The sequence below is a fragment of the Quercus robur genome, chromosome 6 (assembly GCF_932294415.1).
Source record: "Quercus robur chromosome 6, dhQueRobu3.1, whole genome shotgun sequence".
Taxonomy (NCBI): domain Eukaryota; kingdom Viridiplantae; phylum Streptophyta; class Magnoliopsida; order Fagales; family Fagaceae; genus Quercus; species Quercus robur.
This window is the reverse complement of record NC_065539.1, coordinates 7,755,307-7,780,236: the sequence shown is the minus strand read 5'-3', so window position 1 is coordinate 7,780,236 and position 24,930 is coordinate 7,755,307. Positions and strand designations below refer to the sequence as shown.

Below are 24,930 nucleotides of genomic sequence, written 5' to 3'. Positions count from 1 at the left end.
TATAGAAAATGTGACACACACACTCTCTCTCTCCAATTATATTTTATCTTTTCACCTCACACACACACACACACACTCTCTCTCCCTCTCTCTCCTCTCTCAATAGCAGCATAGCCAATTTCTTCTCCCTTTTTCTCTTCCTGATACCAGTTTACACTAAACCGGATTTGGTCCATCGACCAAAAAAAAAATGAACACCAAATTTGGCAATTCATGTGCTAAATTTGTTGCCAAGTGGGAATTAAATTTCAGATCTCTTATTCAACTATTAAAAACTTTACCAGTTGAGTTAACTGAATTCCACAGTTAAAATTGATATTTGATATAATACAATGACTTTTTGGTGTAGAATATATGTGAATTACATTAGTTTTGATATGTACCTTGTGGAGCCTACAGAAAACGTGACACACACACACTCTCTCTCTCTCCAATTATATTTTATCTTTCCACCTCATACACACTCTCTCTCAATAGCAGCATTGCCAATTTCTTCTCCCTTTTTCTCTTCCTAGTACTGGTTTACACTGAACCGGATTTGGTCCATCTACCAGAAAAAAATGAACACCAAATTCGGCAATTCATGTGCCAAATTTGGTGCCAGTTTGTAATGGAGTGGCCTCTCTCCCCATTTCCCTCAATAAATTACCCCATTTCACATATCACCCTAAACACTCTAATATCAAATACTCTTTAAAAAAATTAATTTGTAATTTATTAATAGTCAATGGACTCAATGATGCGTCACAACTAACTAGACTTTTTTTCCCCGATGAAACAACTGACAAGACTCTTTACTTTTTATTATCAAAATTTTAATGCCACAACCTATTTACAATAATGCTAAGATCACAATAATGGATCCAATTCCATCATTCATAACTCCAAGAATTTTTTACTAATATAACAGTATAACACCAATTTTTAAAGAAAAATGCTAGGATCATAACAAAATTCACAACTTTTGTCACAATTTATTATATGGCAAGTTGTAAGTGGTAAAGATGTGAACTCACTACTTTTTTTCACTACTCAGAACTCATCACGTAAAAAAATTGTAGTTTTTGTTGTGATACTAGCATTATTGATTTTTAAAATTGTTCACTATAGATGATTATGAGTGGTGAAAAAAATGGTCATCCACGTGAAAGTGTCAGACATGTAAATGTAAAAGAGACATAAGTGACAAGTAATTAATATTGAAGTGAGAGGGAGGCAAATGGGTATGAAATTAATGAGGAGTGCTAAGTTCTGAATAAATCCTAGTTGACAGGTTGTTACAAGCTTTTAATTTAAATTCAATATTGAAATTACTTTTTTATCTATTAGTAACAATAAATAACTATCTGTGAATATTGTGAAAATATTGTAAATATAACATTTTTCCAAATGAACTATGATAAGGTCCTAGAATAACTCTAAACCCTTGTATCAAAAAAAAAAAAAAAAAAAAACTCTAAACCCTTAGGCCTCGTTTGGGAGGAGGGAATGGAATGGAATGGAAAGGAATGAAAAGAATCATTTTAGAATATTCTTCCATTCCCTTGTTTGGGAGTTTTAATGGAGGGAATGGAAAGCTCATTCCCTTGTTTGGGAGTTTAAGTGGGAGGGAATGGAATGGATAGGAGGGAACACTCATTCCTCTCTATTCCCTTAAAACCTCAAATTTTCATTCCCCCCAAAATTGGGAGGAATGGGAGGGAATGGAATTAGATTTAATGATTTTTTTACTAAAACTCCCAAAATACCCCTATATATTCAACTCTTTATTTTAAAATAGGGGTCTAATAGTAATATTATCAGAAAATGATTCCATTCCATTCCCTCCATGTTGCTCCCAAACAAGATTAGTTATATTCCATTCATTTTCATTCATTTCCATTTCTTTATTTTAAAACATCCAAACAAGGTTACTTAATTCCATTTCATTCCATTCTTTTCCATTCCTTTCCCTTACTTAAATTTAGTTCATTCCATTCCATTCCTTTCCATTCCCTTATAATTATTCCATTCCATTCTATTTCATTCCCTTATAAACTCCCAAACGAAACCTAACCGGCTAGAGTAACCTAGACGCTACTGTCTTGAATTTGATGAACGTGTCACAGAACCACTCGCTAGTATAAATACACCCCATTTGCTCCATCACTTTCCAAAGACTTATATTTTAGCCAAAAAAAAAAAAAAAAAAAAGAAAGACTTTCCAAAGACTTATATAAAACCGAACCTTCGCTAACACGTTTCTCTCTCTCTCTGTTTCTCTCTCTTTGGTTTATGGCAACGAGCGATTGACTGACTCTACAGGCTTTAGTTTGTACTACAAAGTATGTGTTTCTTTTTCTCTGCAAGTCGTTGCCTATCTTTCTTTATATATAGCCTATCACTTTATCCTGAGGAACTTTCATAGAATTTTCCGTCTTTTCTTTGTTCTTCCTCATCTTCTCCTACGCTACTTTTACTGTTTGTTTGAGTGTTCACATTGTGGAATATATCTCATTGAGAGAGAGAGAGAAAAAAAATTGTGGAATCTCTTTCCGTAGTTGGGTTTAGAGTTATACACACTGCAGGTGACTCTTGGTTCCATTTACTCAACCTTGATCCTCTGTTTCTTTTTTTTTCTTTTTTCTTTTTTTAATGGGTTCTATTATAATATTTTTGAGTTCATGTGGTGTTGTTATCAATTATATGTTTTTGGGTTGTGAGGTTTTTCAAAAACTTGTTGTGGATGATTCTGTTTTCTTGTTTTTTATTTTTTTTTCTTGGGTTTCTTGAAAATAATTTGTTGATATAGTTAACATAACTTGTCGATTCTGTTTCTTGAACATGTTACATGTATGTGGCATTACCTTGTACTCTGTTTTCTGGGAAAATGGATATCATCTCGATTCTTACGTAATTAGTTGCGTAGTTCTTTGAATTTATTCGAATACAAAAATGAAATTTTCTTGTTTTTATAATCTGATCTTATGATTTCATCGAGTTTCCTTATTTATGTTTGATTCCTTGTGTGATAAGTAATCTCCAGTTGAACTAGGGTTTACTAAAAGAAATCCAATCTTTAATTGAATCAGGGTTTACGATTTGATTGGTTAGGCTTTCTTTGTAGTGTAATTCAAAAGTATTCTACACCAAAAACATTTTAATTAATGGTTTTGTTAGATAATTTCTCCATGAAGTCAGTTGGGTGTGTTTTCTGTTAGTTTTCAATTTTTTTCCCAGCAAGTTTTTTAACATGTTGAAAGTTCTTTTGTCATATTATTAGATGTTTAAGATATCATACCTTGTTCCTTTTGTTACTCACCGATAAAAAAATTTTAACTGTAGGATAATGGACATTTGGGAAGACGATAATTCTGATGAAATGGATATTGACAATGACCTCATGGATGATTGTGAGGAAGATTCTTTTTCTGAAAGTGAACAAGAGAGTAATGTCAAACGGTTGCAAAAGTTGAACATTGGCGATGATTCTCATGTGGTATGTATTTGATGATTTATTTTTTTCTTGATTATCTATGATCAAATTAAGAATGATTCCATCTGTCTCAAATGTATACATTTTTTAGAGAGCTCATAAGCATACAAATTTATTTGTTTAGTGCATTGATGCGTTAATTTTTGTGTTCATTCACTAATAAATTATATTATTTTTTATTGTGTGCATACGGTGAGTATAACTAAGCCACCATAAAATTCCATGGCCTAGAGTGAAAACCTCATATGGATAATTGGAAGATAAAGTTTAAACAAAAAATCGTAAACAGAAGTTAATCTTTTTGTAGTAAAATTTGCTGTTCTGCTGATAAAAAGCAGCCACCTAAAGTTTACACGAATAACAAGAAACACAAGATTTTTCAATCCCAGGTTATGATTTGATGGGATGATTGTGGTGTGAGTCCTACTTGGGAGTTAATTTAAAGGCCTGGATTTACCGTTCCCAGCATTGTAGTGACATTATTCAAAGCAATGTTAAAATTTAATACTTCTAATACCTATCAAAAAAAAAAATGTAATACTTCTAATAATTTGTTGGTCAGATAATTAGGGGTTTTGTGGTCTTTTATTTTGTTTTACTTTATAATAATGTGCGCTTCAAATTAGTTTATTTCAAGCTCAAGACTTTAAGTGTTGCCAGGGTTTTAAAGAAGCTTATATAAGCTTTGTTTTGGGCTTTTATTATCATTCACAGATTGGATTTCGACAGCTAGCTTTGGGTTCTTTTTAAACCCTGGAAAGTGTAATGCTTTCTTTCACCAGGACTGATTCCTAGTAACCTAATATTGTGATGCTAGTAGTTTGTTTTCTTAGAGTTTTCTCTGATTTGCTGCAAATACTACCAAAGTTCTGAGTCCTTAAATTCCTAACCAAGTCCACTACTTCCCCAATATTTTACAAACCCTAACCCTGTTTTCAAAACCATAAATCTTTCCTTGATATCCTACATGAACATGACTTCTTTATGCTTGTTTTGAATCTTTTGATTAAGATTCTATGACCAACTGGTCTTAATTTGTAATTATTTTTATGAAGGACACATTTGGTTGGATTGTTCTCTTAACTTCTTTTTTTCATGCTTATTTAGTTATAATTTGGCAATATTATTAAAAGTGTTTAGATGCCAAGTGATCTTTTCCATATGAAGATGCTATGCTTATATATGATATATTTTTAATATTTAATGATTGCAATTTCAGGAATATGCACCCCAAAGAAACACTACTGCATATGGCTCTTCCAGATGCCCTGAACATATAAAGTCTAAGGAGAAAATGGGAATTGGAGATTTGGTGAAGGACCATGCCCTTCCTTTCCTCCCAGCAAAATCAATTTGTAGGTTTAGATCTGTTAGCAAAGAGTGGAATAAGTGGATAACTAATCCATTCTTAGCCCACAAGCAAAGTCATTGCTTCCAAGACATCTCTGGATTCTTCTGTCAAATCGCTGGTGAACACTCCTTCATCTCATGCGATCCACATTCATGTGGCGTTCCAGATCCTTCCTTCAGTTTCTTGCCTGAACCTGTTATCCTCAGAACCACTTGTAATGGCTTGATTTGCTGTCAAAGTTGCATTGAAGACAATGCCTACTACATTTGCAACCCTGTCAATAGGCAGTGGAAGGTTCTTCCAAGACCAAATTATTATCATAGACCTGGATCAGCAGTGGCTCTTGCGTTTGAACCTTCTGCATTGAAATTTGAAGCAAATTATCAGCTTGTTTGTGCCTTTCGTTTGGCTGATCATCCAATCCTCTATTTTGAAATTTACTCATCAAGGTCAAAATCTTGGAGACTTGTTGACACTATATGTTTTGAGTTGGACGCTTTGAAACTGAGTGGCGATGGGTTTTACATGAGGGGAATGGTCTATTGGGAAACTTTAGCTGGTTCGGTACTGGCTTTTGATCTAACATATGAGCAATGTTGGATTTTGCCACTCCCTCCAGAATGCGGACCAGAAGGTGTTTTGACAAAGAGGCATGGGGAGTTGTGTTACATTCTGCCGCATAAAAAAGATAATGAATATGCAATTCGCATCTATGGGGATTTTAAAATGGTACTGAAGCATAGTTTTCCTCTTGAGCTAGACCATTTTGGCTATATGTCTGGAGGGTTGCGAGCTTTGTCTTGTCTGAATGATGATGTCCTGGCAATTCTTTTCGGAAATAGGATTATCACTTATCATGTGAAAGCACAGAAAGTGAAAATATTGGGCACAGTGAGGCCCGATGGATTTGTGACATGTCACCCATATGTAAACAGCCTTGTTCCCGTGGACCATCCATTGGTTAGCAGACAACAAGCTAACAGTCATCCATGTACAAGCTCATCACTATGGCATTCCATTGGTTAAGCGTATGGATATCTACATGCCTGTTATGCACCATAAGTCCTTCCCTTTCCCTTTTTCTCAATCCGGCTTGTTGGTTTTAGGATGGTTGATTGGAACTTTTACTGCTTGGCTATGGTTAAGCCTATAAATGGCTACATGCCTGTTCTGCATTATAAGTCCTCGCCCTATTTCTCCCTTTTATCAACCCGGTTTGTTTGTTTTAGGACATTTGCTTGGAACTTTTACTCTTTTGTGAAAGTTCCAATTCGAAACTTATGTTTGATTTAGTTAGTTTTATTAGGCTATTGACAATTTGGCACTACTTGTGTTCAAACTATATGATGGTATGATAGGAATAACTTCTTTATCTTCCACGTGAGCAATTTTGATGGTTATTTGGTACCATACAATTCCACACAAATACCTGATAATACAACTCTGATATTTCTGAATTACATTTTAGTGAAATGTTTAAGATATCGTTTAGAGAATGTGTCGAGCTAATTGCAGAAAGCTTGTGTCTTTTTCCCATGCTAGTTTTATTAGGCTATTGACAATTAATGTTTGAATTGAGGCATGTTTAGTTCTTAGAGCAGAAGCCTAGGTTGTGTGTAAATTATGTCTCTGATTGCGTTGAATGACACATAGTATATGCTTTTCGTAAGTTAGGGCCTCTTTCACTTGATTTCAAAATTCCTCAAGCTCCTGGCTACCTGTCCATTGGCAGTGGTATCTACTTTGGATTACCTGCTGAATCGAAAGCAATAAAGTAGGTGCTATAATATGTTGGCCTTGGCATATAGTTCAATTGGTGAATGCCTGAATGGTGATCGGACATTTTGTTGTATGTTTTTACTACTTATGGTGTACTTTTGTTATTTCGATAAAGTGGATCTTGTTAATTTGTATATATAATTTTTACTTCTTGATTGCTATACCTAAGTAAAAAATAACAAATATATTGACATATTTATATATTTAGTTTTTATTTCTTAACATATTTTTTGGTTATTGTTGACATAGGGAATTTTCAATTTTGTTAATTTTTATTATATATTTTCTAAATAACTTATGATTTTTTTTTTTTTTGGAGAAAGCAATAACTTATGAAAATTACATAATCAGTTTTTAAATTTTTTTTTTTTAGTAATGTAGCCCTTTAACTTAATCGATGGGACCTAGATTAGGTCTTTCCCATGTAATATTATTTTTAAATTCTTTTATTAGATTGTTACTAGGAAACAAAATCACGGATTTTCTTTCATTAGATTATTTACTACTAAAGTGATGTAATTTTACTTTTCCTCAACATTTCATACAAATTTAGTAAAGTAGCCCTTTAACTTAATCGATGGGACCTACATTAGGTCTTTCCCATGTAATATTATTTTTAAATTCTTTTATTAGATTGTTACTAGGAAACAAAATCATGGATTTTCTTTCATTAGATTATTTACTACTAAAGTGATGTAATTTTACTTTTCCTCAACATTTCATACAATTTTGAATTATTCATTCCATGAATGTCACTCCTCTGAGAAAGGTTTCAGCTAGTGAGGACAGATTGTACTAGGTTGGTGCAACTAGGGTGATTTGATTCCGAAAATGCTTATAAACTAACCCTCGATGATGATGATGATGATGGAAGCTAAGAGTTCAAAGGAAAATGGATTTAGAAGCTCAGTATCCAGATGTTTCTTTGGAAATGCTATAACAATAGCCTGCCTGTTAATTCAACACTCATGAAAATAGGATTGCAATCCAACCTGTGAATTTTGTCCAAATGGAACTGAAACAGTTAACACATATTCTTAGAGATTGTCAGGTGGCAAGAATGTTTTGGAGGGAAGCTGGATTACCTCTTGCAAATGATGCTTTCATTGGTTCTAATTGCCTGGATTGGATACATTCTAAAGCTTGCAATGCTCGGGCAGTTACTAACAAGACAAATCTATAGAGCACCTTTTTATTTGGCATTTGAAAGCTTCTTTTTTTGAGAAACAAAAAAAAAAAGCTTTCAAATGCCAAATAAAAAGGTGCTCTATAGATATTTGAAAGCTTTGGCTACAAAGATTCGAAAAAAGTGTCCCCAATTTCTTATTGTTCAAAAAAGTGAAACAACTAGTGGTGGAATACTCCTATTGTGTTCTGAACCAAGATTGCGAAACTGTTCCAGTTATTGTGCTTATGAGATGGAAGAAGCCAAGCCGAAACTAGTTTAAACTTAAAATTGATGATTCTGCAACTTGAGCAACTTGAAACCCTCGGCATTTGGGAGGTGGGAGCCTCATTAGAGGCTGGAATGGGCAAATGGGGGTAAAGGCTTTGCCAGAGTAGTGAATTGGGCCAGTAGCATATTGTTGAACTCCAAACCCTATGAGATGGACTTACATGTAAAGACTCAATGAAAAACGATAATCACATTTGCATTATACCTTAATCGGGCATCAAAAACTAACTAGCCTAAGGATATTGAATGGATCCATTAGGTAAAATTTAATTGACTGACACAATTTATTTATAAAAGAGAAATAGGAAAAAAAAAACACTCAATTAATTTTATAAACACTATATATTTCAGATGAAACTAATGTATTATAATAGAAAAAAATTTATTTCACGTGGTGTTACACTACATCAGATGAGTATCTCTCTCTTCTTTGGTTTCTAGTCTTTGTTTTCCAACCCCCTTCTAGTTACCTGTCTCACCCCTTAAATAGGTACATTTCTTGCCCTTATCCCTACAGCTATCTTGTTGCTAGGAGCGTTTTTAGAGATATTTTCCTCTCCTTTATCAGTTTCCTTCCCTCCTTTATCTTGAATTTGACTTTTGGGGGTGTTTGTATTGTTTAGGTTGTCCCACACCTTAAAATGATGACTAGTCACAATTGAAGCTCTTTGTAATTGTTAATAAAATCTAGATCAACTTAGTATATGTCTGATGTGAGATTCATCACACACTCACATAACACACAATCACTTGTGGGCAGAGTGCTTTGAAGGGGTAGAGTATGATACTAGCTAGAGTGTTGCACTATGACTAGCATTGATGTAATTAGATGCATTGTATTAGCCGTGTTAATTAGCAAGTGCTGTTAGGAGTTTGTTAATAACAGATTAGTTGTTAGAATAATTATCCGCCAGTGTGTCAAGGTAGCCTTAAGGAGATTCCTTTGCTTAAGAGGCTATTATAGAAAGTTTATTCAGGATTATGGCTAGATTGCTCAGCCTTTAACTACATTGTTGAAGAATGATTCATTCCGGTGAAATGATCAAGCTCAAGTAGCCTTCCTCAAAAGCTTAGGGATGCAGTAGCCAATCCCCCTGTGTTGGCTTTACCAAACTTCTCTAAACCCTTCCTTATTGAATGTGATGCTTTAGGAGTGGATCTAGGGGCTCCACTTACTAGTCCATAACTATTTAATACTAATTGTTATGTATACAATTTTTGATTAATTGTTTTGAGGGAACCAATATTTTCAAATTTGATAAATGAACTACTTTGAAGATGCCGTAGACATCTAAATTAGACTATTTAACAATTTGTAACTTAAATAATCATGAATTTTCTTCCACTAAATTAGAAAATCATGTCTATTGTTCATTTATTATCAACATCTAAATTTATACAAACATGACTTCCAAATTGATAAAAAATTAAATATTAACTTATTATTTATCAATAAAACTAATCATCATTCATCTCTATCATTATTTATCCAATACTAATTACAATAAATTAGCCTTATAACTTTGAATATAAATTAGGCTTAAACTTTGACTATTTTATAGGGAAAGTTAAACAAATACATTACAAATTACAATTGGTGAAACATAAAATAGAATAGAAAAAGTGGTACAGAGGATTTATATATGTGAGTGTTTTTTAATATGTATATTAAATTTTATACTTCTTAGCCGCCAACATTCTTGCTGAGACGGGATATATGTTGCACGAATAATTGCATGCAGCTTTATTTCCCTCTGCAACTCGATGTAGATTCATACTTTTTGGGGTAGAAATGTAGCAGCTTTTATTTGTTTGTGCCTAAGGCTGTATTTGTTACAGGTGTGAAGACTAGCGTAGAATTTGGAGAGTTTATATTTGAAGTTAATATCTGTTCCCTATATTATAGATCCACATAGGATCAATGAGAAGTATAAGCAAAACCCATGCCAGGAACTGGTAAAAGGAATAACAAACTCAAACTAAGTTAGGGGTGATAAAACAAAAGGTATAGACTTTAGAGAGAGAGAGAGAGAGGTCCTCCTTTGTAGGAGATCATTGGGAGGGAAGGACAGGATCTCCTTTCAATTATGGAATTCTCAATATGGAACAAATTTTCTTTCTCTTTCCTTTGAGAACAGCTTCTATCTTCAACCAGGTACCTTTTTTCAATGCAAAACTTTTTTTTTTTCCCTCTCTAGCTAGGAAGTGTTATCATATATATAATAAGAAATTCAATGGGAAATGTTATCATAGGCTGTAAAAATCTAAATCCTAGGACCTTATAGAACCCCCACATTCAATATAGAACAATGCAAAAATGTTCCACGTTGTTCATTGCTGATTGAACATTTGATTTCTACCATACATAACTCTTTTCTCTCTGTCCATCTTTGCATCTTATATAGGGTTATCTCGAGACGAGCAGTTGCCGGAGTGGTGGAGTTTCCGGCACGTACTTTGACGTAAATCTTGGCCGGAAATCAAAGTTCATGAACCAATAATAATGTCTACTGCTCCGTCACCAAGCTCTTCACCTTCACCACCCGCTCCACCACCAGATTCATCATCAAATAATTCTTCTTCTCCAACTCCATCAACTTCACCATCACCACCCTCAGGGTCACCATCACCACCCTCAGAATCTCCGCCACCTCCCCCACCATCCGAATCTTCTCCATCACCATCATCCGGCTCTTCTCCACCACCTTCTTCTAATGATGCCTCTCCTCCTCCACCACCTCCAAAAAACAACTCTCCTTCACCAACAGGCAGTGCCACATCGCCACCTCCCCCGCCACATTCGCCATCTCCTCCCGGAAAATCATCACCTCCACCGCCACCTACGCCCAAACTCTCACCACCATCAGCACCTTCTTCAAATAGCACCGTATCGTCGTCCGTTTCATCATCAGTCAGCAACAATCTACCAATAATAGTGGGAGTATCAGTTGGGGTAGGCGTATTTTTAATTGCCTTGATCATCACTTGTGTCATCTGCCGTAGGAAGAGGAGGAGAAAGCATGATCATATGCAGATATACTATTCAGATCCTTCGCATAAAGGTTCATGCCAAATCCTTAACCTTGTTCTGTGCTTCTAAGAGAATCCAAAAGTGAAATTTTGTCATGCACATATAATTCTGGTATTTTAACCCTTTGTCTTTTTGAGAATCGATTCTTGGTATTTCTAACTTAATCCTACAACAAAATTTGCTTCTAGTAATATACATACGCATTATCCACAATTTTTATTCTCCACCTTAATTTTTCAAAGGAAAGAGAGAGACGTTACGTTTGAATTAGACCTTATTGACAATAAGGTTTTGTCTTTTTTCATGTCTGTATATTAGAAAGTTTATTAGGAAATGTTTCATAGGACTTCCTATTTTGATTTTTGAGAGCTTTGTAATGGCCATTGAAGCTCAGGCTCGGCAAAATGAAGTTTCAATCGCTTTATTTCCCTGTGTCTTGGGAGCTAGGTAATATCTTGTGCAATAATTGTATCCCATTAATGTCTCACAATATGTGAAATCCACACTAGTGTGTGGTACCCACTAACTATGAGGCATCAATCACATGCAACTAATGTATAAGATAGCCTTCCACATAAGAAATTATGGAACCATGTTCTAAAATATTTTACTATGAATCATTGAATTCATGAGACTAAATGTTAGGGGAAATGGATTGTAAGTATAGTTCAAAATTCAATTTTATGTACTTTACTATTAAAAATCCTCTTCTTGATTTTAAGTATCCAAATTTATACTCCAATTATATTCATATATTCTTCTTCTTCTTCTCTTTAATTCATTGTAGAATAACCAAAACTTTAAAAAGAAAAAAAAAAGAAAAAAATATATGCATAGAAATCTGTAATCGGTGAAACATAAAGAAAAACACTAAAATTGAGACAGATAATTTTTATCCATAATAACTTACATGCAATCCATTTATGATTCTTCTCATCATGCTAAGCAATCACTGGTTTGTGCTGTTGATAACCATTCCATGATTTGTGATGCCTAGGTGGTAGTCATGAATACTACAATGGTCAATCTGCTTGGCACATTAATACTCCCCAAGCGGACCATGTTGTGAGGCTATCCCAAGGAGCATCACCTGGGCTTCCCTGGAAAACACCTCCTCCTGCACTCCCCACCAGTAGCGAAGAAATGAGCGCCGCTTACTCTGGCCCACACAGACCCCCCTTGCCACCACCCTCACCAAACCTTGCACTTGGATTCAACAAGAGCACCTTCAGTTATGAGGAGCTAGCAGCTGCTACAGGCGGTTTTGCACAGGACAAGTTGTTGGGTCAAGGTGGGTTTGGTTATGTGCACAAGGGTGTGTTGCCTAATGGAAAAGAAGTTGCAGTGAAGAGTCTAAAGTCAGGGAGTGGACAAGGAGAGAGAGAATTCCAGGCTGAGGTTGACATTATTAGCCGTGTTCATCATCGACATCTTGTGTCACTCGTTGGATATTGTATTGCTGGTGGGCAGAGGATGTTGGTGTATGAATTTGTTTCCAATAAGACCTTGGAATATCACCTCCATGGTAAGTAGTTCTATGCTTGCATTTTGGTCCATACTACATCAACATCTGTTATGAACTTTATGAAATCTTATTAATTTTCCAGGTAATATATTATCTAACTTTGGCTTCCATGATATTTATTAGTTGCAGGAACGGATCGTCCAATCATGGATTGGCCAACTAGGCTTCGTATTGCAACAGGATCTGCCAAAGGGCTTGCATACCTTCATGAAGATTGTAAGAAATTCCCAGCCTCTCTAACAGTGTTCATCTGATATTTATTTTCACCGATTTATCTTGCTTAAAAAAGCAAAAACAGAAAACCAAAATAAGCACTATAGCTGTCTCATTTGTTCATTGAAATTGCTTGCAGGCCATCCTCGGATCATACATCGGGATATCAAAGCAGCTAACATTCTCCTTGACGAAAACTTTGAAGCCATGGTATCTGTTTTTTAACCCAAGTGCTCCTACACGATATATCCACTGATAAAATTTGTAGAACTGTTCACTTTCCTAGCATTTTATATGATAGGATGCTTCTGATGCTTATGCTTATTATTCAGGTGGCTGATTTCGGATTGGCTAAGCTGTCTTCTGACAATAACACTCATGTATCTACACGTGTCATGGGAACATTTGGGTATGTTGTCATCAAAGTTATTAATTTTTATTAGATAGGTAAAACTTAGGTACAATTTCTTTGATGTAGAAAATTAATACCTAAGTTTAGCCCTTCTTAATGTGAGTTTATCAATAAAAGAACTTCTCTATGTGGCAATGCAGGTATTTGGCTCCAGAGTATGCTTCAAGTGGAAAGCTGTCAGATAAATCTGATGTTTTCTCTTATGGTGTCATGCTCTTGGAATTAATAACTGGGCGGCGACCTGTGGATGCTTCAAGTACAATGGATGATAGCTTAGTGGACTGGGTTTGTATACTTTCTTTATACTTTGTCAATTTTGAGTAGTTTACATTGAGATTTTTAGTCCAAAAGTTCTCTGTTTTTCCCCTGTTTGTCCTGTTAGCATTGAGTTTTTCTGTAAATGTGTAACAAATTGCAGGCTCGACCACTCCTTACTCGTGCTTTGGAGGAAGGCAAATATGATGAACTGGTAGATCCAAAGTTAGAGAACAATTACAACCCTAATGAGATGACACGCATGGTCGCCTCTGCCGCTGCCAGCATTCGTCATTCTGGCAAAAAGCGCCCAAAAATGAGCCAGGTATGAGGCTTTAAGTTTAACCCCAGAACCAGAAGAAAGTATCTCGTATATCCGATATACGTTTCTTTGCTCTCATAGTGTATGAGTCTTACATGGCTATAGAGCACATTCAATGTGAGAGAGATGATGCATAAGATAATTATTGCAGAATGAGAGAGAACACATGCAGATACATTCTTTAACATGCTTTAAATTTATAATGAATGCTTCTAATATATAGGAACACATTCATCCAAAAATAAATAAATAATAATAATGTTTAACCCTTCTTGACTCGATTGTAATAATCATGGAAAGCAGATTGTGCGTGCATTGGAGGGAGATGTATCGCTGGATGACTTGAATGATGGAATCAGGCCTAGCCAGAACTCCATTTTCACCGGCTCAAGTATGACTGGAAGCTCAGACTATGACAGCACCGCATATAATTCTGACATGAAGAAGTTCAGAAAGATGGCACTGACAAGTCAGGAATTTGTGAGCAGCGAGTTTGGCACATCCAGTAATGAGTCCCGCGACATGGGTAACAATGGAGGGAACCAAAAGCAATACTCTTAAAACTGCCTGACTAGTGACTACCCTTATGGAAGGACTTGCTTGACAATGGGGCCTAACAAAGCCATCTTGGTGCTCATACACTTCAAAGAATTGTATTCATGATCCAGCTAACGTTTATAAGTTGTTGTTTTAATTTGATTTTTGGGTTTCGAGGTGACACAGAGAAAGATCTGCGGTTCCATTGATCCTTGATTACTTTCTTTTTATTGTGTTCTATTGCATATATATACTAAGCAATGGAGACAGATCTAGCTTGTATTATTTCAGAAATTTGTTTGTATAATACAATTGAATCTGTTATAACTTTCTCCCAAAAAAAAAAAAAATCTGTTAATAAAAGATCTATAGCTTATATTATTTCAGAAAGTTGTTTGTATCATACAATTGAATCTGTTATAACTTTCTCAAAAATAATAATAATAATAATAATAATAAAATCTGTTAATAAAAAAAAAAAAAAATTGGGATAGTTTAGTAAATCATTTTCTACATAAATCTTAAAAAAAAAAAAAAAAAAGCTAGGCCTTTTACATGGCACAATAACAATTAACAAGCCATGAATCAAAATCCGCTGTCCCCAAATAAACAAAAATCATGACTTTTCAATGGGATCTGTGGTCACTCAAGACCACCACAAATTTTTCCAAGATGCCCAACCCTTAAATTAGGTCCCTCTCTTTAAATAAAAAAGGCCACGCATATGCCGGGTTGTACGTTTTACCAAAACATAGAAGTTGATAGAACTACAGAAGAATTCAAAGACTTTATGTGCCAGAATAGCTCCTCGTTGCAAAATAATAGTGGATATTGGATCAGAATTTTTTTGGGTAATTGTTATTGCACAAAAATTATTTTTTGAACTAAAATTATGACTTCAAGACATGTTTTTAATTCAAAAACTGAATTATGTGTAATAGACACTGCCTCTTTTTTATTTTGTTCCATTTGTAAGTAAGGGTGGTCGACTCACAGGACCACCCTTGACTTGCCAAATTAATTTTAAACTAATTTATTTTGTCTACCTACAAAAAGTTATTGACCACTTATTGACCAACTTGATTTGAAAATTTTAAGAATTTGAGTTCTACAAAAATAGAATAATGCTACATGTACAATATTTTAACAACAATTTACAAAAAATCTTAGATAGTAAGTTATTACTGGCTATAAACTAGGCTACCATTGATATTAATTTTTTATCTATCAACAACAACTTGTCACATAAAAATTGTTATAAAAAAAATTACGGACGTAACATTTCTTGCAAAAATAAATTCGGCCCCAAACGTAATCCTTAACTCTTTTTTTTTTTTTTTTTTTACAAAAACCCAAATAAAAAAATTAGCTTAAATAACTGAAAAAGCTTATTACTCACATTTAAGTATTTTTAGTTCTTCCCCTCAAAAAAAAGAAGAAGTATTTTTAGTTCTTACTTTATCTCTCATCATTCCTTTTTTTATTTTTGATTTTTTTAGTAGAAGTAAATTATAGAACTTAATATTCTATTTTTATTAAATTTTTGTATAATTTAAGTTTTCTAATAATTAGACCAAAAAATTTTCTTAATGCCGCATAGAATGAACTTTTTTTTCTTAGTCAAATTAGACTTGGATGAGTGAAATCTCCCCGACCAGCCCTCCATAAAAGGACAGCCACAGCCGCATAGAATAAGACCCTAATTTCGCTGGCGTACTATTTTCATTTTGCATGCGTGTTAATTGGAGCGAACATAGGCGTATTTTTTTTCTTCTCTCTCTCTCTCTTCTAAAATTGACGCAAGTGACTTTCCTTTCTTTGATTTATTTTTTTCCGCACGTAAATATCCATAATCCTAAGCCTTTTGTGAACTTAATTTTGCCATTGATTATTCATGCATGCTTTCATATCAGGTATGTAGCATTCCACTTTCACTATAAAAAGTGAGCTTTAATTAGCTTTGCTGGAAAAACTGGTTTTGTATCTCTTACAAAACTCATAATGTAAGCAACATAAAAATTTACTTCATTCATTAGAAATAACATATATCCTTAAATTCTAGAACAAAGAAAAGAAAATGTACCTTAATGCAGTGAAATTAAAAAAAAAAAAAACAAAAAAAAAACTTGAGAATACCTTCAATCTTCATCACAATTCCACATGGTACCCAAGATAAGTAGTCTCTTAATCAGTTCTTGTGTATGTTGATTTTCTTTTGGAAAAGTGTATTTCCAAGATCCCGTAGAGAAAAACTTTTTTCTCTTCTTTTAATCATACATACTTTTTTTTTTCTTTTTTTTTAACTGCTTAAGTGTGTGGCTTGAGATGAGATCAAAGGGACTAATAAGGCTCTAACTCCAATGGGCTTCAGACTTATCTGTCAACTCTTAACAAGTCTAAAGTTACCATTAATTATATAACAAGTACCACTACGGAAATATAATTGCACTCTAAGCCTTATTAATAAATTATATCTTAAGACTCTAATATAATATCATTCGACCCCTCCATGAAATATCCATAGTGAACAAAATCATAATAAACTGTCACTTTGTAAACAATTATTTTATTCCTTAAGTACTCGATTTAATCTTTTAGTTATTCATATTTATGAAATCTAATTTCAATAAATATAAAATTTAGTAACTCTTACTAAAGTGGTCAGCCCTGAATAACCAGTTCCCATTAAACTTATCTCAATGAGATATTTCGTGTCTCTATAGAAAGAGATTATGGATTCCATCTTGAAAATATGTATTCCTTCAACACTACTTGTGGTTACCTAACATACTAAGGTTTTGACCATTAAATTAGATCTCATTCCTGATATATCAAAGTAACCTACATTTCATGATTGGGTTCACTATCCTCTTAGGATTGAGAGTCTATGAAATTAGAAGTCATGAGATTAATTATTCAAATAATAGTTGTTAATTGAATAATAAATCTCATAGCGGTCCAGTTCAATATGTTTTTCACACTTAAGACATATCAACACATCAACTAGAAGTCTCTACTTCCAGGATCAAGACAAAACCATCTTAGTTGATGCGTTATAGTCTTTACTGATGAAACGCTCAATTTTATCACCGACTACGAACTATATTTTGAGTTTATAAAGAACTTGTGATTTATATCTTCTGTAACTAAATCACATACAATGCATCTTAAGGACTATGATAATGTCTCATTAATTCATTTATAAATAATCTCATATAATTAAACAATTTAATTATTTATAACATGCCAATAAATTAGTTTTTAGGGCACAAACCCTAACTAGCTCATCAACTGGTAAAGTTTCTAATAGTTGAATAAGAGATCTGAAGTTCATTCCCCACCTAATAGTTGAGACTTTGTGAAATACATCTGCCTCAAGCCACAGAAAGTATGAATATCTTATGCTATTAAGTTCGTCATGTATTATCGCTGAGCATGAGAGAATATATTCATGAGACAACCTTGAACATGTCTTGACTAAATTGCCAAGTGATATACTTATTGTATCATTATATCTCTTTCTTATACAACATATATCATTGGAAATTTACCTTATGCCCTGTAATTTTTACATGGCATCTCCTTTTCTCACTCTTCTCCATGTTATCTAATTATTTCAAGGAGACCATCCACCAAAAAGAATCATTTTTTTTTAACTCTTTTGTTAGCTGCTTGTGTGTAACCTGACTTATTCCTTCTTTATACAACAGATAATTCAGCCATTGATGACTTCTTTTCTTTTATTTTTACGTAGCATTAGGCCCTTCAATTTCCATTGTTTCCGAAGTCTTTTGCACCAAGTTTTACAAGATTTCAGCCACGCAACTTTGTCAAGTTTGGCATGACTTCAATTATGGAACTTAAAAAGGTACATTCTTGTAACAATTTTGCATGTTGATGATTTTTTTTTTTTTTTTTTCAAAAAATGCTCACTAGGGTAGCAGGACATGGTTAACCATCTCTCTCAAGTGTGCAAAAAGTTCTTTTTTTTTTTTTTTCCTTTTCTTTTAAAAATGCAAACTTGGATAGTGGGATATGGATTATCCATCTCTTTGAGGTTTGCATTGCAAATACAAAATCCCAAGTTTGAAAATCAAACAATCGAAAATACTTCAAAAATATAAATTTGTATTTGTTGAATAGATGAGGACATTCCTCTTATTCAATATTCTAGGAAAGTTCTTCAATCCATGATTTATGCAAATGAAGTCTTGATTAAAATCTTCTTTATTTTGGTTGGAAGATAGATCAAACGGTCTTCATATTGAATCTTTGGCTTTGAGCTTGTTAAAGATTTGTTGTTCTTCAAATTCTTTGAATGTTCTTCGAGTTCTTTGAAGATTCTTCAAATGCGAAGGCTTTTTTATGGAAGTTCTCTAGAACTTTAGAGGCTTGATTTTGAAGTTTTTGGAGGCTTTAAGAGCTTGACTCCAATGGAACTTTGAGTCTTTGAAGAAGGATTCGAATGAATTTCTTCAAATGTTCTTTGAGTGTTGTTGAGACATAATTTCTCTAGAGTTTTGATGTCTAGAAAAAATCGTGTAGAATGAGGATAAGTAGTGATTTCTGATTGGCCCAAAGTCAATGAGTACCATTAATAAGTAGGTATTATTTACAATTCAATCAATAAACTTACTTTTGTGCATAATTTGAAAACCTCACTATTAGATTATATGTTATTTATAGTTTGATTCACAAATTTATAAGAGTGGTGAAGTTGTGTGAATGTGGTTTTTTGGTCCTTAATTTGTGATTTGAGAAAATAAATTCAAACTAAACAATAAGAGTATATTTGGAAATACTAAAAAGTGACGAAAATATAATTCCAATTATATAATTTGATGAGCTGCATAATGTTTTATAGGTAAGAGCATTAGTATTTGGTGTGCCAAAAAAAAAAAGTGATTTGGCACACCAAAATGCTACTTTTGCTACTTTAACACCTGTAAGGGGGTGGGTTGTGCTAGTGGTGTTGGGCTACTTCCTGCTGCACTAAACCCAAGTTTTTTGGATAAGAGAGTCGGAACCAGCTTAGTTTCAACTTAAGTTGGTTCGACTTGTGCGCAAACTAGGCCAAATCTGCTAGGGACGTGTTACTGTTTCAAACAAATCATGGTAGGCAGACATAATAATAATAAAATAAACAGAAAATATCTAGCCACTTTAATGGGGAATTGACCAAACAGCCCTTAAAATCAATTACAATAACAATACTATTTGTTTTCTTTTTTACGGAAGAGAAAAACGCATAACAGAGGACATCAAATGTTTATAAGCATGGGTTAGTCAGAATATTAGAGGAAATCAACTGGAAAATTCAATCCGCAAGAGCAGAACCACAAAGGGGAGAATGTTCCTCCTCAAAGCAGTCAATCTCTCAGGAAAGAGTCCTGCCGCAGAGGTTAACCGTCCTGAGGGAAACGGGTCTAAGTGGTTTTCTGCATAAGTACTCTCGAGTTTTCTTACAGAGAGCCGGATTTCATGAGGGAGAGAAAGGACTAATCTACCGGTGTATGCCCACCTTTCTAATTCTCATTATTTCTTTCTTTCTTCTCACTTCGTTTTCTTTGCTATTTCTTTTAAGTTTTCTATTTCTTTGTCAAAGTTCTATTGTTCCTCCCTCCTCTATTCACGGCAAGACCCTCCTTTTATAGTGTCTGCCGTGACCTGATTTTATTGTTTTAACCCTTAACTCCCTTTTTCTGGTCTGGGTGTACTGGCCGATCATCACTATTCTGTCTGTGTGTCGTCCTTCCCATCGCCAGACAAGGAAGAATATTTTGTTTGCTAGTCTGCTGTGGCACCCTTTCCTACTACGATCTAGATTATTTTTCTCTCTCTATCCCTCATGGTATGCACCTAATGGTTCCAACTCAGCTTGCCTCTTTTGGGTAGTAAGCCATCCCAGCAGAACAGCTCCTCGAAAGAGCCTGAGCCGAAACCATAAAAATAGATTTTTCCCCTCTCCCCACCACCAAACCATACCCTCTGATCCTCTGACCCCCCGACCTCACCATGCTCTGTATTGGCTGGATACAGGCTGGTGGTGCCTGGGCCTTGCGCGCACCTTCATTTCATATGTGTCCAAAACTTGCCTGCTGCCCATTCGTCTACCGTGGTCTAGAGGCTCGCCATCCGTGTTTTTTGACCTCTTATGTGGGCTGTTCTTTGTTTTCCCGCTCCACTCAAGAGTTAGGCTTTATTTGATGATGGGTCTTATATTTCTTTGGCCCATTCCTTGGTTTCCTTATTTCTTGCAATGTCGTTCTGTTATTCCTGCCGTAATAACTTAATCCTGCTGGGCCTATTTTAGGCCAGCTGTTTATTCCTTCTTTCAGTGGCTTGGCATGGCCATTGGTTTGCTTTTATTTATGAGCTCCTATGTCCTTTTTGGCTTTCTTTTGGGCATTCTCGGCCCGTTTGCTTTCTTTGGGCTTTCTCGACCCTTTTGCTAATTCTACATTCCCATAGGCTTTTTACTAACTTCATTGGGCTTCCCTGGCCTAATAAATTTATTCTCATCCTTAGGGTTTATGGGCCTGCCATAAACCCCTTACTTTCTTAGTTTGCATTACCTTGAGCCTGCGACAGCCCTTTTTCGCTTTTCTACCTCATACACTGCCCATGGAATGCTATTTCTCTCTTTCCAGGCTTCTTTGAGCCTACTTGCCTCTTCGAGACCTATTTGTTTATTTCTTGGGCCTGTGATCCATTATTCCTACCACTTGGGCCTAATGGTTTTGCTGTCTGCTTTATCAATTCTTTGTTGCCCTTGTTATTGGGCTTTCTTTCTTTCCACATGGATTCTCACAAATGACCCTCAACAACACCCAATTTCATAATTCACCCTATGTCTCTTCTCTTATTTTAGTACATTACCTATTAAAATAACCTTAAAACTTATACCCACTAACACTACAAGACCCATCTCATCTACCAAATACCCACAAACCCATCAAACCCTAATTGACAAACACATCCCACAAAAAAGTCCATAACCAGGGCAACCTAAAATAACAAACCCAAATAGCCTAGAACCCATAGACATAGTTGATCCAAATCTTCCAACAAAACCCAAATCTTGACCCATAAACCACTACCAATCCAAACGACATAGCTGTAGTCAGTTTGAGAGAGAGAGAGAGAAAGTAGTAGCTTGCTACACTAACTACTACTAGTAGATTACTGTAGCAAAGCTGCCATTTTATTTTATTTTATTTTTTTTTTCAGATTTGGCACACAAGATGTAGCATTTTTTTTTTCCTTAAATTTTAGGGGAGGGGGTGGTACGAAAATAACATTATGGGTGTTTTTAACATACCCAATGCTATAAGATAACACAAAACATGTTAATAACAAATGAAAAACAAATTCTCCTCATTAATTGTATTCATTATCATTGACTAGCAATTGATCGAGTCTTTTTCTTTTGAATAAGTATAAATATACAATAAAAAAAATTATATTTTTTATTATGATTGATGCATAATAAAAGTAGAGTCCTCAATTGTGTAACCAAGTAAAAGTAATGTTACTAAAGGCTCCATGGGTTGGAAGATATTACTTTGGGTCAAAGCACTAAAAGAAAAGGAACGGGAAACGCAGTGACATAGGAATCACAAAACCCCTCTAGTAAAGGGTTTCAGGTGTCTCATGATGAGTGGAATAGTCTGACAAAAATTGGGACACTACTTTTTTTTTTTTTTTTTTTTTTTTTTAATCAAGGTACACTAGTATAAGTAATTGTACTCTAATCACAGCATGTCATGATAACAGTTTACATGTCATGATAGCTGTAGGGGTCGAAAACAACCAATAAGTGAACAGTGAAGAAGATATTTGATCTACACAATTAATTTCTTGAAGATGAGAGAAAAACCACAATTGGAGGTTTAAGCAGTAAGTTGAACACGAAAAAAGATTAAGGGTCTGTTTGGATATAGTTGAAAACTGAAAATTGAAAAACACTGTAACAAAATAATTTTTAAATGTATAAATAGTACCGTGGGACACATTTTTAATTAAAAAGTTGTTGAAAAGTGAAATTTGTGGGTCCGTGAACAGTACACTATGTGCACTGATTGGCTTTAAAAAGTTAGAAAAGTCTAACTTTGTGGCTACTGTTCATTGAACAGTAGCCGCAAGTCTCAAAAACGTGTGAAAATTTTTTTTGGAAAAACGCAAACGCAAACGTTTCAGCCGAATCCAAATGTAACCTAAATCAAACTTTCATATATGAGGGAACAATGTTCCCAAGGTACATAGGAAGGGATTAAAAGGCTGAAAACTGTAGTAAAAGGCTTTCTAATTTTTCTTTCTCTCTCTAGTTCTTGCCTAGACTTTCTCTCTCTAATTTTCTGAACCTCTTTCCCTGTTGCACCTCTCATCCTTTTATAGCCATCTTCCTCCTTCCTTCTCTCTCTCCAGCTGGCTTACCCTTAATTGGATTTGGAGGATACTTGTCTCATCAACCTCCCACTTTGCCATCTTTTGATCATGATGGAGGACTTTTGGGAGTGTTTCCACTGTTTAGATCAGTCATTCAACATTTAATATGGGCTGACATTAGGTGAGGAACCTCAATAATGCAGAGATGACTATTTCATTAGGCCCTTCGTTTTCTTATTTGTGTCCCTTGGGGTGAGTTTAGGAGATGAGATTCATAACCGAGGAAGAAAAGTGCAAACCTCGGGGTACCGGTCATGCCCAGGGGCGTAGGCAGGATTTTTTATTTAAGGGGGCCGAATTACCTATTTATATGTTAGTCATAACTCATACATATATTATATACAAAATGATCAATGAAATTAAATAATATTTCTAAACTCAAATTAGTGTACAAAAATGAGTAATTTGCTATAAACATGAACAAAAAAAAGCATCTCCTATAAAAGTTATGTTCAATGTTGATCTTTCACAAAATAGAATAATTTATTCATTATCAATTCTATAGGATTTCCTATTCAAATCTTCAAATAATATAAATCTCTATTGCAACCTAAATTCTCTTCTAGAAAAAAGATTTTAAAAAAAATTCAATGTTAGCACAACTTATCAAGCACCTAAATCCAAAAGTAAAAGATAATATCAGCTAGAAAAGAGAGAGAGAGAGAGATTATAAGAAAAAAAAATCAAATTTATGGGCAGATAAAAGCTCATAGGTTCAAGTAATGCACCGTACACAATGCATTTCTAAAAATTGAACATTGATTTCATAGAACTTTTGCATTCTTATTATAAAATATTAATTAAAAAGGATGGACACATGGCAACTAGGCATTTATTACGTTTTATTAAAAGCATTTGTTTTATTTTATTTTATTTTATTTTATTTTTTTTGAGAATCCATTTGTTTTATTTGGGTGGGGTGTACAATGTATATAAAAACTAACAGTGGAGTGTTGTATTGTATCATTGCGAGATTTCAAAAGGTGGACTGGGTTCCATGAATTTTTTTGGGGGGCCAGTTGGTACAGTGGTTAAAGCCCAACTAATTTTTGTGGAAGTTCAACTTATTTTTATATACTATTATAAGGGCCTCAATAGTTTTGGAGGGGCCATGGTATACGTGCCTCCGCCCCTGATCATGCCCCTCACCTCGGTTAAGAACATGGAAAGAAGCGATCAACTGGGCTCTCGTGGATGATGAGCACATTTTACTTTTAGCTCAGGGAAGACCATTCGTTTACTACCTGTAACTTGGGTCGGGCCCATTTCTCAGGTGCAGCTTCTTATTTAGCCCAAATCCTCAAGCCATGTTCAAGTTCATCCCCACACAATAGCCATTAAAAAATTAAAAAAAAAAGAAAAAAAAAGTGAGATAAATGTTTTGTTTACTAGGTCTAGGTTTTTCAGTTTTCATCTTGACCCATGTCACCCATCACTCACATAATATTTTTTTTACTTCTCAATAACAACTTCTGTGTGAATCTTTGTGTGCCAATAGGCTATAGACTTATTGTGCCTTATGATCTAATCTCCCTTTTTCTCTTGTTGGTTTTTGTCATTTGTTCTGTTTTGTTCATTGGACTTGGGCCACTTGGCCGATAAGATAAAGGATAGGGACCCATATAAACACCATCATAACGACATCGTCTCATCATTTTTGTCAATAAAAAACTAGTATTGCCCAACTAGTATTGCCATTAACTTGTTTCTCCACAACCCAGTGGGGTTGGCCAAGCGGTTCGGCGCTTGGTCTCAGAGTGCTTGTACTTGACTCGACTAGGTGTGCTCCCTAGTTCGAGCCTTGCTACCTATACTTTGAAAAGAATCCCTGGGCCAGTGCTTTACCCCTTCGTGGGCCGACCCGGCACGAACAGTGATTAGTCTCTGGTTGAAAGCTTTGAGGATACACTGTGGGAAACCAAAAAAAAAAAAATAAATAAATAAATAAAAAATAACTTGTTTCTCCACCAAAAAAAAAAAAAAAAAAACTTGTATTACCTTGGTTTGTACTTTGTAGTTTGTACCCAAATACCGAGTTATACGACTCACTGGGTGTCTTTCTCTCCCACAGTAAATAAACTCGGGCAAGTAAAATTGACCTTCTATTATATAATACCCTCTCGAGG

At 34.7% G+C, this 24,930-nt stretch overlaps 2 protein-coding genes across 3 annotated transcripts; both read left to right on the top strand.

The window, feature by feature from the left end:
- The first annotated feature begins 2,183 nt into the window (after positions 1-2,183).
- Positions 2,184-6,198, top strand: LOC126732553 (putative F-box protein At1g47790). 2 transcript variants are annotated; one of them, XM_050435478.1, is made up of 3 exons: positions 2,184-2,324; positions 3,325-3,478; positions 4,695-6,198. In XM_050435478.1, exons 2-3 carry the CDS (start codon positions 3,329-3,331, stop codon positions 5,850-5,852), a joined length of 1,308 nt encoding a protein of 435 aa, XP_050291435.1. In that variant the 5' UTR covers positions 2,184-2,324; positions 3,325-3,328; the 3' UTR covers positions 5,853-6,198. The 2 variants fall into 2 exon arrangements, with proteins under 2 accessions (XP_050291435.1, XP_050291434.1); XM_050435477.1 differs by lacking the exon at positions 2,184-2,324 and adding an exon at positions 2,364-2,567.
- A 4,274-nt stretch (positions 6,199-10,472) lies between these two features.
- LOC126689634 (proline-rich receptor-like protein kinase PERK4) lies at positions 10,473-14,549 on the top strand. Its single transcript, XM_050384862.1, has 8 exons — positions 10,473-11,123; positions 12,090-12,617; positions 12,747-12,833; positions 12,970-13,040; positions 13,163-13,239; positions 13,383-13,527; positions 13,661-13,822; positions 14,123-14,549. The coding sequence occupies exons 1-8, from the start codon at positions 10,565-10,567 to the stop codon at positions 14,378-14,380; spliced, it is 1,887 nt and encodes a 628-aa protein (XP_050240819.1). The 5' UTR covers positions 10,473-10,564; the 3' UTR covers positions 14,381-14,549.
- The last annotated feature ends 10,381 nt before the right edge of the window (positions 14,550-24,930 follow it).